Source organism: Zootoca vivipara, chromosome 6 (genome assembly GCF_963506605.1).
Source record: "Zootoca vivipara chromosome 6, rZooViv1.1, whole genome shotgun sequence".
NCBI lineage: Eukaryota > Metazoa > Chordata > Lepidosauria > Squamata > Lacertidae > Zootoca > Zootoca vivipara.
This window is the reverse complement of record NC_083281.1, coordinates 96,598,156-96,614,815: the sequence shown is the minus strand read 5'-3', so window position 1 is coordinate 96,614,815 and position 16,660 is coordinate 96,598,156. Positions and strand designations below refer to the sequence as shown.

Here is a 16,660-nt window from a genome sequence, read left to right as displayed (position 1 = left end):
CCTCTCAGAGGGTGGCCACCTTTGCCATTCTAAGAAACCAGGGTGGTGTTCAAGGTGAGTTTCGGCACCTCATTTTCTAAGAAAAATGAATAAACTGACAAGACTGGCCAGCTGTCTGAGGCTCAAAGATGTTTAGATGCTTTCTACAGCCCATCCTTCCCACTGCCGTTCTGGGGACTGTAAGACCTCCCAGGAGGGAGGATTATGCTAGCGTTGCCATATTTCAAGCATCAAAGAGATGTGAACTGGGGATACTCCTGACTGGGGTTAGGGGGCCAGGTCTCTTGCCTAGAAGTCGGTCAACTGAGGGCCTCTACACCCCCTGCTATATTTTCCACTTTCTATTATACACTGGCAACGATCATGCAGTTTATGGAATTATCCAAAAGGCCTAGAAGTCTCAGCATAGCTGGGCTGAAGGCTTCAGAGAGAAGCATGGCCCTTCTTTGAATGTGGGCCTGGTGGAATAAGGGAGTTAGAGTGAGCCGTACAGCAACAACAAACCTCCCCACCTCCCCTCTATGCTCAGGGGAAACAGCTGGCATCATGCCAGTGGGCTGAACCCAGCTACCAAAGGGAAAAATAAAACTCAACTCCAAGTAACCTCTCTGGCGAAAGCTGGTTTTATACAGCCAGCTGGGCTGCTGCCCAACAGGATCCACAGAAGAGAGCGGAGAGCGGAGAAGCAGAGGAAGGCGCTCCAGGCCAAGGGCTCACAGGAGAATCACTGCAGAAGGCACAGCTGGACGGAGGAGTGGGGAGAAACTGTCAGGGGCAGCCCTGCTTTGGGACATGGGACAAGGAGAAGTCTCAAGAAGAGGTGGCCCTCCCCTCCCACAATGGCCCAGGGAATATACTTGCCGTGTACGGACGGGCAAATCTCACAACTTCAGTTTTTCTTACTTTCTCATTTATTTTTTCAACCTTAAGTTCAGCTGTATACAGTTCCACATCAGTTTGTATTAAACATGGGGGAAAGACCTCATGAAAATTCACCATGAATGGCTCCTAATATACAAATTTTTGCATACAATTTTGCTTTGTGCACATATTTTTGCAAAACAATTTTCTCTAATTGAAGGCATTTTTTGATGTTATTTCCCCCAATACATGCATTTTTGTGTACACATTACACATGCACATCCTTTTTATAAGTATCTACTGGGCTGGAAAACTGCATTGCAAAATTTAGGGAAATGTGAATTTCAAAGGATGGCTGTGTTTTGGTTCAAAAAGTGAAAACGAAGTAGGTTTGCCTTTAAATGTGAAGTGAATCATTTCTCACCCCCTCCCCATTTGGGTGCCTCTAAGGGATTCAGAGTAGGAGACAGAAGATCTTTGTGGCACAATCCAGTGGTTCGTTCTCAGATGCAAATCCTATTGAAATGAATGAGGGGGCTGCCCTTGAGCTTCTCCCAATCGTTTCAGTGGGACTTGCACAAGACAATTTCCCACTGAACTGCATTGGGGAGATGGGGGCTCTTTGGGTTCTCCCGTCTCCCAAATGTTACAGGGCAGCCCTGGAAAGAGCCAAATTGTTTCACAAAAGCTATAATTGTCTCCTGTCGCATTCATTTGGCATTTTAAAAATGCTAATTGGAAGCCTCTCTCTTCTCTCCAACTCTCACCGCCTTTCTATAAATACTGGGTCTTGGGGGTAGGGCTTGCCAATGGGGGATAGAGCACGTAAGATTCTACAACCTAGGGAATAAAAATAAGATTATTATTTTTTAAGTGTGTGTATGAGGAAGGATACTGGAAGGATACTGGAAGGCCAGCACGTGTAGAGACAAAGTCAGAAAAGCTAAGGAGGTAATACAAGTAAGGAGGTAATACAAGTAAGGAGGTAATACAAGAATACTTGGCTAATATTGATGTATTCAAGTCTCCAGGGCCAGATGAACTACATCCAAGAGTATTAAAAGAACTGGCAGAGGTGATTTCAGAACCACTGGCAATAATCTTTGAGAATTCCTGGAGAACAGGCGAAGTCCCAGCAGACTGGAGGAGGGCAAAAGAGAGGACCCAAACAATTTCCGCCCAGTCAGCCTGACATCAATACCAGGAAAGATTCTAGAGCAGATCATTAAGCAAACGGTCTGTGAGCACCTAGAAAGGAACGCTGTGATCACTAAAAGTCAGCATGGGTTTCTGAAAAGTAGGTCATGTCAGACTAATCTGATCTCATTTTTTGACAGAATTACAAGCCTGGTAGATGAAGGGAATGCTGTGGATATACCCTATCTTGATTTCAGCAAGGCCTTTGACAAGGTGCCCCATGATATTCTTGTAAAGAAGCTGGTAAAATGCGGGCTAGACAATGCTACCATTCAGTGGATTTGTAACTGGCTGACTGACTGACCATCAATGGCTCCTCTTCATCCTGGAGAGAAGTGACTAGTGGGGTGCCACAGGGTTCTGTCTTGGGCCCAGTCATATTCAACATCTTTATCAATGACTTGAATGATGGGCTTGAGGGCATCCTGGTCAAGTTTGCAGATGGCACCAAATTGGGAGGGGTGGCTAATACCCCAGAGGACAGAATCACACTTCAAAATGATCTTAACTGATTAGACAACTGGGCCAAAGCAAACAAGATGAATTTTAACAAGGAGAAATGTAAAGTACTACACTTGGGCAAAAAAAATGAAAGGCACAAATACAGGATGGGAGACACCTGGCTTGAGAGCAGTACATGTGAAAAGGATCTAGGAGTCTTGGTAGACCACAGACTTGACATGAGTCAGCAGTGTGATGCAGATGCTAAAAAAGCCAATGCAATTCTGGGCTGCATCAAGAGGAGTATAGCGTCTAGATCAAGGGAAGTAATAGTACCACTGTATTCTGCTCTGGTCAGACCTCACCTGGAGTACTATGTCCAGTTCTGGGCACCATAGTTCAAGAAGGATACTGACAAGCTGGAAGGCTTGGAAACGATGCCTTATGAGGAACGGCTTAGGGAGCTGGGTATGTTTAGCCTGGAGAAGAGAAGGTTAAGTGGTGATATATGATAGCCATGTTCAAATATATAAAAGGATGTCATATAGAGGAGGGTGAAAGGTTGTTTTCTGCTGCTCCAGAGAAGCGGACACAAAGCAACGGATTCAAACTACAAGAAAGAAGATTCCACCTAAACCTTAGGAATAACTTCCTGACAGTAAGAGCTGCTGGCAGTGGAATTTGCTACCAAGGAGTGTGGTGGAGTCTCCTTCTTTGGAGGTCTTTAAGCAGAGGCTTGACAGCCATATGTCAAGAATGCTTTGATGGTGTTTCCTGCTTGGCATCCTTTTATATATTTGAACATAGCTATCATATCACCCCTTAACCTTCTCTTCTCCAGGCTAAACATACCCAGCTCCCTAAGCCGTTCCTCATAAGGCATCGTTTCCAGGCCTTTGACCATTTTGGTTGCCCTCCTCTGGACACGTTCCAGCTTGTCAGTATCCTTCTTGAACTGTGGTGCCCAGAACTGGACACAGTACTCCAGGTGAGGTCTGACCAGAGCAGAATACAGTGGTACTATTACTTCCCTTGATCTAGATGCTATACTCCTATTGATGCAGCCCAGAATTGCATTGGCTTTTTTAGCTGCTGCATCACACTGCTGACTCATGTCAAGTTTGTGGTCTACCAAGACTCCTAGATCCTTTTCACATGTACTGCTCTCAAGCCAGGTGTCACCCATCCTGTATTCGTGCCTTTCCTCTTTTTTTGCCCAAGTGTAGTACTTTACATTTCTCCTTGTTAAAATTCATCTTGTTTGCTTTGGCCCAGTTGTCTAATCTGTTAAGGTCATTTTGAAGTGTGATCCTGTCCTCTGGGGTATTAGCCACCCCTCCCAATTTGGTGTCATCTGCAAACTTGCTCAGGATGCCCTCAAGCCCATCATCCAAGTCATTGATAAAGATGTTGAATAAGATTGGGCCCAAGACAGAACCAACTCTAGGAGGCAGGCAGCGGCTGAAGGGCAGCTCCTCCAGCGGGGAAGAGGCGGGGGCTGACTGCGGTGCCTTCCAGCTCAGCTGGCCGCTTCATGCTGCGGTGGCCATGTCAGACAGAGGCTCCGGGCATGGCACTGCTTCAGTTCAGCATGGCGGAGACGGTCAAAGGTGGCAAGCTGATGCCGGGAGGTGCCGCGTCCAGCCTCCACCTCTTCCTTGGCGCCCTCCAGAACTTGGCGCCCTGGCACCCCACACCACTAGCATCTATGGGTGAGATGCACCGGGTTACAACTTAAATTAGTTATAGGGGGCTGACAATGTGCCTGGAGCAGCATGCCGTGGGGTGGGATGACAACTGGGGACTGGCTACTTGAACCTTTCCCTCCAGGCTATTTTCCTGAGCAAAACGCCTCTCCTCCCTGCTGCTTTCTCATTCATGAAAGGAAAGATATGGGGTTCCCCGCCTTTTTTGCCTTATAGACAGAAAAGTACCGTAATGCGGCGGGCTGATTCTGAGGGGATAAATAGCCCAAGGGAGAAAAGAAGCACTCAGATTTGCAGCACCTCACAATTGCATTTCAGGGTCACACAAGACATGAAGCTGTTAAATGCGTCACTTAGAAGGAAATCAGGGATATAAAGATATATGATAACTAGTGTGAGCCCCTTCCCCAAACACACAAAATTTTCAACAATGCAACTATAATCCTAACAAAAATCAATCCCATGCTGCTATTAGTCTCGGAGGGGGAAATTCAGCAGTAGAAAGGGAAATTATCTTAAACCTTCCTAACCTGCACACTCTGGTCCCTAAGAAGATCTCCTGCTTGCTCCTATTCCTATTCATCTCTAATGCGCTGCCAAGGGATCCTTACTGCCACGTCCAGTTTGTGCCGCAATTAAAAGAGAACTATCCACATTGGCCAGTAACTCATCTCATCTGAGGCTTACAGTGTAGATTAGAGCCAGTCAGCTGGACAGAAATATAGATGATCTCGAGGAATGATTTATATGTTGTCTAAAATGCAGGTCTAAATACTTCTCAAAAAGAAGATTTCCAAAGCAAGTAGAAGATGTGGGATCCCTCTGGATGGGTGATTGTTGGCAGGTGCACTGTGTCATTAATACAAGAACAGAGTACGGTACAGTGGTGCCTCGCTAGACGAATTTAATTCGTTCCACGGGTCTTTTCTTATAATGAAAAATTTGTCTAGCGAATCCCATAGGAATGCATTGAAATTTTTTTTGATATTTTTTTTTGCCCATAGAAACACATTAATTAAATTTCAATGCATTCCTATGGGAAACCGCAATTAGCTAGATGAATTTTTCATAAAACGAATTTGTCTAGCGAGGCAACCTCCGCTAGAAAAAACCTTTCGTTAAGCAGAAATTTCGTTAAGCAGGGCATTCGTTAAGCGAGGCACCACTGTATTAGTGGTGGATTTAAACAGGACAGTCTACACATCATTCACCATTATTAGCCCCTCTGCAATGCTTCCCCAATGCTACTGCGTCATTGCTGTCCAGAAGGACACTCTGCGCAAAAGCAGGGCACCCGACCCCAATATTTGTGGTATTAAAAGTTACAGGATTTCAGAGGGAAGCTACAGGGCATGCACTGACTGGAAATTAAGCAGGACATCCACCCTGGAGCATTTGTAGCTACAAACTGTATTGAAAGCAGGATAACATGTAACCATCAGGAGCACAAAACTTCATGAATGCACAATAAAAAAAGGCACCAGGAGCTGAGTTGAGAAGAGAACTCGGGAGTCCAGGCCCCTAGCAGATCACTGCTGAGGAATGAATGCAAATTATGGGGAGCCAGGAGGTGGCAAGTCACTTTTCAGACTTTTATCTCATTACATAAGGAAGTCATTCACCCCTCTGTGCCTGTGGAAAGGAGATAAAATACTTAATGCCTGTTCAAAGCTGTCAGGATTATACAAAGCTAAGTAGAGTTATTATCCTGCTTTAACCTCTGGAACTGCCCTAACTTTTCAAAAGGCAGAAAGGAAACTTAGGGTCTGTTTGGACATTACTCACCACATCCCACAATCCTTCCATGAGGCAAGGTGAGGAGGTCTCCTCAGAAATGGATTTTGAGGGCATTTAAGGGCAGGGTGGAGGACAGACATACCTGATCCTGCAGAGAGCACTATCTTCTGGAAGGAGGTGTGTGTGTGTTTGTGTTTACTAGCTGTACCCAGCCACGCGTTGCTGTGATTCAGTCAGGGTCCCCGGCATGGCTCTCACGGCATTGGCATGGGAGGTGAGGAGCAGCGAGGCCCGGGCTGGCTGCCTGCCAGCCTCCCTCTCCGCCCAGAGGCAGAGGCGAGGATAGGTGAGGTACGGCCTGGTCTGGCTCTCACGGCGTCAGCATTGGAGGTGAGGAGCGGCAAGGCCCGGGCTGCCTCCCGGCCTCCCTCTCCGCCCGGCAGCTATGGATGGCGAGGTAGGAGGAGGAGAGGGGCGGGAGTGTGGAAACGTAGATTTCTCCCCCCCACCCGAGTTCCCCGAGGTGTCTTTGACATCCAGCAGATAGCGCTATTGCTACACAAAAGGATATGGCGTCTGTTCCTTTGACGTCCAATGGAGGGCACTATTTTTTTTACACAAAGTCATGTTTTAACCTGTGACAGGTGTGACATCTATATAATCTAAGTTTATGCAAACACTCGCGTATTGGAATGGAACGTTGTGTCAAAATTTCAATGCAATCGGTCAAGCGGTTTTGGAGAAAAGTGGCCGCACACAAACATGGACATTTTACACACACACACACACACTCTGCAGGTAGCACCAAAATGAGCAGAAACAAGGCCAGCCCTACCATTAGGCAAAGTGAGGCACCTGCCTCAGGTGGCAGATGCTGAGGGGCAGGGAGTAATATCAACGTGCTGTAGGACAAGCCTGTGTGTGCTGTGTGTGCCTAACCCTAGGCTGCAAGTGTGGTGGAGAATGCTCTGCCTTTGACAGAGTGGAAGTAAGCTTCAGCTGCCCATCTGGTCAGCTTTTGTACGTGGAAAGCGGGGTAAGTCAATATATTGTCCTTCAACTTAGGGAGCAAAATGTCTTGGGCTGAATAGGAAGAACCTGAGAGCATGCTTACACAATCCCCATTCATTCCAATGAAGCTTGCCCAAAAGAACATCCCATGGGATTGTACCCTGAATTAATTCATGGAAGTGGTACTGATGATGGGGGCATCACTGAGATTTTCCATCTCAGGCATTCAAGTATGTTGGGCAGCCCCCGAGTAAAATTGCAAGCAGGCCCACCTCCACTCCCAACCCCAACTGCCCCACCTCACAGAAAAGTGAACAGCCAAATTTGGGTGTCCCTTGCTTATTTCTAGAGCTTTCTGTAATGCGTCCCATATCATGAGGAGTCAAGGAGATCCCACATTCAAAGAAATACAGAAGACCCCAGTTTGCTTGCTCATTTCTTCCAGATAAAGAGGGTAGAGACGCAAAGGGATGGAAGGAACAAAATGTGCAAACCAAGACCCCGAACTTGAAGAGTGGGGGAAGTGGGGAATAATGTCCAACAAACCCTCAGAACTTGCTGAGGGTACTTGCAGACTGATGCCGTATTCAGGTGGGATTTAGTCACATATGTTAAGTATAATTGGTTTAATTCACACAGAAATGGGGAAATGCCTGTGCATTGATGAAGGTTTAAAATGAAAAAAAAATGGCTAAATGTGTGTTGGTGAAAAGGTTTAATATGGGGAGATTCCACTGAAACTTTAGAAAAGCAAGAAGATCACTCCGAGCTCTTGCCGAGTTGATAATTAACAAATCATTGTTTTCTGCTAGCTAACATGTGTTGTAACCTTGGATCATGTGACAAAGGTATTGAGTTGCAAATATGTCATAAAAGGAAGGGTGGTGGTTGGTTCTTTGTTCTCTCTCCAACTCTGTTGGACGTAAATGAAGGTCTCCAGGTAGACAGCCTAAGGCAGGATGCAGGCTGTGGGGAGAGACAGACCTCTGCTTCTAGGTCTGTTTGGATTATTTCATATTTTCTAAGATGTTGAGCCTGTGCTGGACAGCACAAGACATTGTATGGATGTTTTGGATATATCATTTGATGTTTCTGTTATGTTTAGAAGAGTTCTGCAAGTAAGTTTTAATAATATTTTTATGGGTCTTCCAAAAGGAATCAGTTCTTAGCTTCCACTCACTTCAAATTAGGCAATATTAATATCTGCAATAACATACCAGTAAATTCAGGTTTCACAATTAAAGCTGTTTAGGACAACAAACTCACTTGTCCAAAAGATTGGACTTCGTGTGGTAAGGAAAGTGAAGGGAAAATGGATTGGAAAGTGTTGGATAACAACACTTGCTTTGAGGCAGTTAATTACACTGTAAAACACCCTGTAAAACACTTCTGAAGAAGTGTGCATGCACACGAAAGCTCATACCAAAATATAAACTTAGTTGGTCTTTAAGGTGCTACTGAAGGAATTTTTTTATTTTGCTTCGACTCAGACCAACACGGCTACCTACCTGTAACTGTAAAACACCCTGTGATCTTCGGATGAAGGGTGGTATATAGACTTAATAAATAATGAAATAATAATAATCTCATCTCCTTACAAACGAATTAGCATGAATGCTCAATAAGCAGCTGTTCTGAAAGCAATATGAGTTTCCTGCTGTTATACACTGCTTCTTAACTGGGAATACAATTCCATGCAATAAAAACATACCCCCAACTTCTCATTGGTTGAGCTACTTGTCTTAAACTGACTGACCTATAGAAGAATAGCTAACATTGGCATGTTATTGTCAGGGCCATTGCAGAAATGCAGCGTTCCACTTCAGCTCCGTCCAAGAAGGAAGCACTTCATGTATTTGAGTATTCATGAGCAGCCCTTTCCTTCACAGTAACAGAAGTAGACAGTCCACTGCAAAAGTCTAGGAATCCTCTAGAGCAACTATTATGCTTAACATTTCCCGACAAGCTAATAATTGAGGCACAGCAACTGTGTGTTGTGGGGGACAGGGCTTTAGAGCAACGGGGTGGCAGGTACAGCCAGGAGCCTTAGTGAAAGGCCAGGATGCTCATGTTCATGTTGTTTTGTAGCCATGAATTGGCCAGGCACTGCTAAGCATACAAGTGACTGGTTTCACCTGCAGCTCCATTTTGGGTCAGGCAAAAGAAGAAGCAGATGAATTTTAACAAGGAGAAATGTAAGGTACTACACTTGGGCAAAAAAAAATGAAAGGCACAAATACAGGATGGGTGACACCTGGCTTGAGAGCAGTACATGTGAAAAGGATCTAGGAGTCTTGGTAGACCACAGACTTGACATGAGTCAGCAGTGTGATGCAGCAGCTAAAAAAGCCAATGCAATTCTGGGCTGCATCAAGAGGAGTATAGCGTCTAGATCAAGGGAAGTAATAGTACCCCTGTATTCTGCTCTGGTCAGACCTCACCTGGAGTACTGTGTCCAGTTCTGGGCACCACAGTTCAAGGAGGATACTGACAAGCTGGAACGTGTCCAGAAGAGGGCAACCAAAATGGTCAAAGGCCTGGAAACGATGCCGTATGAGGAACGGCTTAGGGAGCTGGGTATGTTTAGCCTGGAGAAGAGAAGGTTAAGGGGTGATATGATAGCCATGTTCAAATATATGAAAGGATGTCATATGGAGGAGGGAGAAAGATTGTTTTCTGCTGCTCCAGAGAAGCGGACACGGAGCAATGGATTCAAACTTCAAGAAAGAAGATTCCACCTAAACATTAGGAAGAACTTCCTGACAGTAAGAGCTGTTCGGCAGTGGAATTTGCTACCAAGGAGTGTGGTGGAGTCTCCTTCTTTGGAGGTCTTTAAGCAGAGGCTTGACAGCCATATGTCAAGAATGCTTTGATGGTGTTTCCTGTTTGGCAGGGGGTTGGACTGGATGGCCCTTGTGGTCTCTTCCAACTCTATGATTCTATGATTTTATGTACTAATGAGCTGAGACCATTTGGCGAGACTTTTGGTCTCAGGGTAGGTGAGATAAAGTGGTCAGGAATGGGGAGAAAAGGAGGGAAGCTTACTCTTTGATAATAACACACACACAAAAGATCTTCAGTCACTCGACAACCCTCATTTAGGTGAACTGGCACGTGGAAACAAGCAGGGGTCACTGAGAGGGGATAAACTGTAAGGTTGTGGTCCTATATACTTCGGAAGAAGCCCATTGAATCATAGAACAAAGAATGGTAGAGTTGGAAGGGACCCCAAGGGATCTCTAGTCCAACCCTTGTCTTGTAATGCAGGAATCTCAACTAAAGCATCCATGACAGATGGTCATCCAACCTCCAAGGAAGGAGAGTCCACAACCTCCCGAGGGAGACCATTCTACTGCCAAACAGCTTTCACAGTAAACATGCACAAGACTGGGCTGAAAATCAGTGCCTCCTTTTGTAAGTGAGGGCCACAAGGCTTTATTCAAACCAGCTCTCAAACCACTCGAGTTCTCTCCCTCCTCTGAGCCTGGCCTTGATCTCCTGAGGCTCTTGTCAGCTCTCGTGCCGGCTTGGGTGGGAGCGAGCAGGATGGGGTGGAAGCAGCCTGTGCGCAGAGGAAGCCATGGGAGTTCATCTCACCCCTCTGCTTCCGCTTCCCTTTGCTGGGACTTGAACCCTTGACCCTAGGAATGGATGGCTGAATGCCTTTCCTCTCCCAAGCAATGTGCAAAGGAAAAGGCAATCTGGAAATTTCTGCCACACCTCCCAAAGAAGGAAATGGGCCCCATGAAGAGCAGCAGGTTTCAGAAAGGAGATGAGGCCTTTGTGTGGTTACAGATGATTCGGGGCTTCTCATCTGAGCCACTCCCTTCCGGCAACTGTCCCCCCCCCCAAATCAGATCTGCCGCTGAAGTCGGCTCCCACAAGAGGACATGTGTAGAAATGTGGAGATGAGCAATGCTTTAATATCCAAGGGATGCATAGAATGCAGCACTTCCTATGAGCCATAAGCTAATCTAGCAACCCTAAAGTTGCAGCTTCTGCTCAGGTCCTCCGTAAAGCTGCTAAGTGCCCTTTTAGTGCCCCCAAACAGGAACAACAGCAACACCTTCAGAAACATTTCACTTCAATCTGTCTATCAGATCTGTAGGACTAGGAATCTTCAAGCAAACCTTTTGGCTAGGAAATTCCTGTGTGCGCAACCACCACCCACCGCACTATCAAGGAACTATGGAAGACCCTCCCCACCCCCGCAAATGTTTCTTACACCAGCTGGTATTTCTCCCCGTCTCCATGCTTCTCTGTTCATACGTCAGAGATGCTGGTCTTGGCATAGCCGGTGCCGCAACTGGTGTGTGGGCTGCTGTCTCCCGCACCAAACACCACCAGCTGGGCAGTCCACCATGATGACCAGTCATGAGAAGGCCTTATGGAGGAGGTCTTAATCATGCAATCTCCCCTTCTCTGAGGGAGGGAAATGGTGTGAGGTGGGCTTCCGTGGAGGAGACGCTGGCCCACACGTTCTTGAGAGGGGGGGGGCTGCCTCCACTCCACCACCACCCAGGCTCACTCTCTCTCCTCCTCAGGGCACATCCAGACTGATGTTTTATTGCAGGCGGATGTGGCAAGATATCACTTACACATGAATAATGCCTTTGGCATGGACCATCCGCACTTCATACGGCTTTATCAGTTGTTCTGCGCTGTTTCCTCGTGTTCCTGCATTATTGCACCTCCACTTTAACGCAGTCCATGCCATTGTCTGCGTTCACATCTTCTCCCATATCCTCTCTGAGTGCAGGATGCCATGACACCATACTTTTATTTCTGCACTTTTGGAGTTTTTATGCTCAGGCTGTGACTGTTGTGCTGAGCCACAGCTTGTTTCCCCCACAGGATGCCACAGTATTTGGCATCAACAGGAAGTATGTGGGAGGCGTTATCACTCCTGCACTATTACAAGCAGGAGCATTTGCAGTATAGAAAAAGGTATGGATTTCAGCAGGAAACTATGGTGCATGCACTAAGTGCATCAGACTGCCCCCCAAACTGCCTCAAACCTTTCGCAGGTGGAAATGGAATGGGAAGTGCACAAATCATGATGAACACACCAAGGACATCTGGAGGGGCCCTGAGACATATGTTCTGATCAGGGTACGGATTTGCCACTGCAAGTAGAATGCAGTCTAAGACATCATTCAAACGCACGTGCAACGACATGATTCTCACAGCACGACTGCTGGACTACGGTATCATGGTCATTGGATTGAAAAGTTAGTACAGGAGCTGGAGAAAGGAGACAGGCTGGCAAGCAAGAGATTATGGCAGCCTCTGGGCTAAATCCTCAAAATTCCATTATCCTAACAATTTTACACTAGAGATCTGCTCCTGCAGCAGCTGCCAGAGATTTGGGTGGGTATTCCAAATCACTTTGTCCTTGCTTGTAACTTTTTAAGAAGCTGTTTTTGGGGCCATGCGTGCCTTCCACCTCTGCCCGTTCTCTTGTCCTTCTGCTCCCTTTTCTGATCTTCCCCTGGAGTACTCGCACCTTCCAGCCTTCCTTTCTGAGTCCTCTGTGCTTCCTTCGGCTTGCTGAAATTGCAGTCTGTGCTTCCTTTTTTTCCTAAACCCTTACCACCACTACTGCCCCCCCCAGCCAGAGGATCCTCTGCCTGTTCCACGGCCACATGATAGACATTGGATCGGTGAAGCCAGTCAATGTCAGAGACGACGTTGTCATCAGTCCCACCACCAACTCCCTCAGTGCATCACAATGCGATGCCTGTGGTCTCAGTTTTAAGTTGCACCATGTTCTCATTCTAAATAATGTGGTCTGAAATAGACACTCCTGCCCCCACTTTCTTTTCCCCCAAAGCACACATTTCTCAACATGCTGACACTCTGTTTGGACAGGGGAGGCTAGGAAGGAGCTGGCATTCTAAATGGGGAAAGGCTGTGAGCAGAGTGGAAGCACTGGGAGAGAGAGAAGAAGAGAAGGGGACTTCCCATATAACAGCATGTTTCACTGCACGGCCATGTTTCTGATTTAGCAGCAGCACCCCCTGGAAACATTTAGGTCTGAGTACTGCAGGCACTTGCAATACAGTAATTAGTGCCTCACACATGTCAAAATTCCAGAGACATCTAGCCACACTTCTTCCAGGATCTCTTTAGCAAGTCTTCCCTCCCGTTCTTCCTGAACAAGGGCAAACTCACCGTCCTCTGGCTGTGGTGTCAGGAAAGGAACGCACAACAGCTACCAAATTGTGATGGTGCTGTGAGACATGGCAGAGGGACCTGCACAATTCTGGCAGCTGCAAAAGAAAAGGATGTGTCAGTTGTGAAGTTTCCAGGGAGGTGGGTTGAGATGGTTACTTATGGGGAGAAGGATGAGACGGAGTGGGTGGGTGATGTTTCAAGACGAACAGCTCCAGTGAACTTCTGCAGGCTATGGCCCTTATGTCCTGCTTGCAAGCTTCCCATAAACCATGGCAGGGAACCTCAGGCCCCTTTGAACTCTCCCTGAGACATGTCCTTCCCCAGGCCACACCCCTTACCAGGTCCTGCTGTATCCCCTCCTCGAGTGCTTTTGCCTGGCAGGAATGTGCCCTTGAACTGCCACAACACATGTTGCTTGCCTGGGTGGAGGACAGAGAAATGCAGCAAGCATCTTATTGGCCTCTGCGAGGAACAGGATGCTAAACTAGATGGACCTTTGGCCATCTCTGGCAGCACTCTAAAGTTCTTGTGGAGCCTGATGTCTGTTCAGCTGCACGGTGACATGCAAGCAACATGGAGCCAACCTTTTTAGAACAGGGGATAGAGAAAGGGCAGAACTCCTCAACGCCTTCTTTGCCTCAGTCTTCTCCAAAAAAGAAAACAATGCCTGACCTGAAGAATATGGAGCCGATCATTCAGCAGGGGAAACACAGCCCAGAATAAGTAAGGAGTGGATGGCCCTTGTGGTCTCTTCCAACTCTATGTTTCTATGATTCTATGATGCTCAGTGCAGCTCTTATGTCCTTTGCTCACTAGCTCTCAGCTGATATTAAACTAACCTGAGTTTCTCCCTGTTGCACAGCTATATCCCTCTAACCAACAGCTGGTATTAAATCCTGGGGACTCTTTCCCCATTAAGGGTGTTCAAGGCCAGACTGCAGCTGGAAGGGGGTGCTGGAGATCTGATCTGGAACAGTCTCAACACAGTGCCTGTCTCCCCCCAGCAGGCTGCTGGGACCCCAGCCCAGCCAAGCATGTCAGCTCCAGACAGAAGCATACAAATGCCAGCAGCTCTGTCAGGCTCTGCAGGGAATTGCTGAACCAAAGCTCAAGCCAGAGGTTCATTTAGCCTTGCCATTAATTAAGCAGCTGAATGGAAGATGCTGCTGGCTGTGTTGCAGAAAGAGGCAGAGGACAAGCCTGGATCAGCAGCGCTCCAACGGAGGGGAACCCTATCGCTGCAGCAGGTTTCTCTGAAGGCAAGAAGGAGGGACACATGGATTGTAAGAAGCAGCAGTGCCTAGGGGCAGGGACTCTCCATAGTTAACCTTACTGTGCAGCATTGCACACTGAAAAGCTCTGCTCTTGTTGCTGCTGCTGCTGCTGTTATCCACAACCAGGACAACGTGTAGGACCCCCCCACATGAAAACCAATCTCCCAAAATCTAAGCCCCCAAATAAGTCATGTATCTTGAGCAAATATGCATACACTTCCTTATATTGTATCACTTATTCAGATTGCTTGACCCGCATTTGTTTCCTCCCTCCCCCAAAAGTAGTTTTATTCTAAGCCAAAGATTAGAAGAATGGAAGAGTGTGAATACTGTGAATGGGTACAGCAGCAGAAATCATGAACAAGAAACCACCGGGCATTCCACTCCTATTCTGTATACTCAAAGATATTATTATTCAAGAACAGGTAGGCACCAAAAGAACAGGGAACAGAGAACAAGTAATGCAGAGTTACAGGATAAAATAGTAACAGCAAACTCTGATGGTGCAGAATTTTTAGTGGTAAATTCTTCCTTCTGACAGGAAAGACTGGCAACTCTTTTACTGCCCCTTTGTCTTTGACAGCAGCATGGCAGACAGAAATTCAGCAGGTGAAGCTTTTCTGGACATGGAAAAGTTAAAGACACACAAGCAGAGTCAGCAAAAAAGGGGAGGCAACTCTGTTCACGAGTGTACTAACTGGAGAGGTCACTACCTTTCCTGACCAGTCCTGGATGCCTTCAAACAGGACCAGCAGCAGTTGCTGAAGCCCTGTCTGTGGATGCTTCCGCAGGTTCTTGTCCAGGCCAAGCCGGCAGAGCAACACGAGGAGGGCCAAGCGATGGCGGTCAGGGTAGGAGTGCGGATGGGATGCCACACACAATGTCAGAAACTAGGAAGGAAAGGAGAAACCCAAACAGTGTCTGTTTCAGTGTATCTGAAGAAGTGTGCATGCACACGAAAGCTCATACCAATGACAAACTTAGTTGGTCTCTAAGGTGCTGCTGGAAGGAATTTTTTTTATTTTGTTTCGACTACGTCAGACCAACACGGCTACCTACCTGTAACTAGTGTCAGGAGGATGTGGCAGGGTGAGAATGAGGCAGGGGGTCTTCCCCAAGCCTGACCCACCAGGAATATCATAAGAAAAGCTTCCCGGAGGTTATCCAACACCAGTTGGATAAGACATACAGATTAATTTGGCATGCATTCATGGCTAGCTGGCACATAGCTGTCAACTTTCGGATTTGAAAATAAGGGATCAGCAGCCTCACCTGTCCCGGGGACAGTCTACGGTATATCTAACAATGCAGGATAGCAGTGGGAAACGGCACTGGAATAAGGGAATTTCCAGCCAAAAAAGGGAAGGTTGCCAGCTGTGGCTTGGAATAAGGGAGTTTCCCACAAAAAAGGGAGGGTTGGCAGCTATGAGCCGGCAGGCAGGCATCCAAGCTCCCAGATCAATCCTACTACCTGCCACAGCACAGTGATCAGTGTGGCCTGAAGCACTGAGCACTGAGCACTGGCTTGGGATCCAGCAAGATTCATGTCTGAGGACCACCTCTAACATGAATTTGTGCCACTATCTCTCACTATTAGTTCCCATCTATAATGTGGAAATAACAAGTCACCGGGTCCTAACACAACAACGATAGAGAAGCACTTTGTAGATTAGAAGTGCCAGATGGGTGCAAAAGTCTAGTAGCAATACAGATGATAATACTGTGTTTTTAGAGCAATGGCCTGGAGATGGGCAGTGTCTCCCAGGGCATTTTCAGGGGGGCTATGAGAACGCAACACAGAACATGCCAAGGAAGCCAGACACAGGGCTTATCCACACTTATTTTTAGTCCCACTGTATTCAGGCACAGGTCCTTGCTTTACTGCTCCATGTCCAAGCGTTGGTTTTTTGCCCCAAATTCTCCCCACAAAACCCCACTCTTTAAAGTTGAGCAAATGTCAATTTGGGCTTTCCATGGATTGACATTTGCTCCAATTGAGCTTTAAAGAGCAGGTTTTCATGAAGGAATAAAACACGGTGCTCAGATGCGGAGCTTAAAAGTGTGGACCATGCCTGGAAAGAGCAGTAAGTCTGAAGTCCTATCTGTAGAACTCAGCTTCAGACTGATTATTAAGGGACTTCTTTGCTGGTCTCCTTGTAGTTTCTACCCAGGACTAGAACAGGAGTTGGGAACCTTTTTAAGCCTAAGGGCTGCATTATCTCTTTCTCTCGCTTTATATATAATTTCTCTCCCCCC

At 46.8% G+C, this 16,660-nt stretch overlaps 1 protein-coding gene across 1 annotated transcript in view; it reads right to left on the bottom strand.

The window, feature by feature from the left end:
- FAM178B (family with sequence similarity 178 member B) overlaps positions 1–16,660 on the bottom strand; it is a 181,936-nt gene that overhangs the window by 82,402 nt on the left and 82,874 nt on the right. Inside the window, exons 11-12 of the mRNA XM_035118861.2 lie at positions 15,118–15,294; positions 13,128–13,225 (exon numbers count right to left, since the gene is read on the bottom strand). Coding sequence (XP_034974752.2) covers positions 13,128–13,225; positions 15,118–15,294 — 275 coding nt within the window. The remainder of the gene's footprint in view (positions 1–13,127; positions 13,226–15,117; positions 15,295–16,660) is intronic.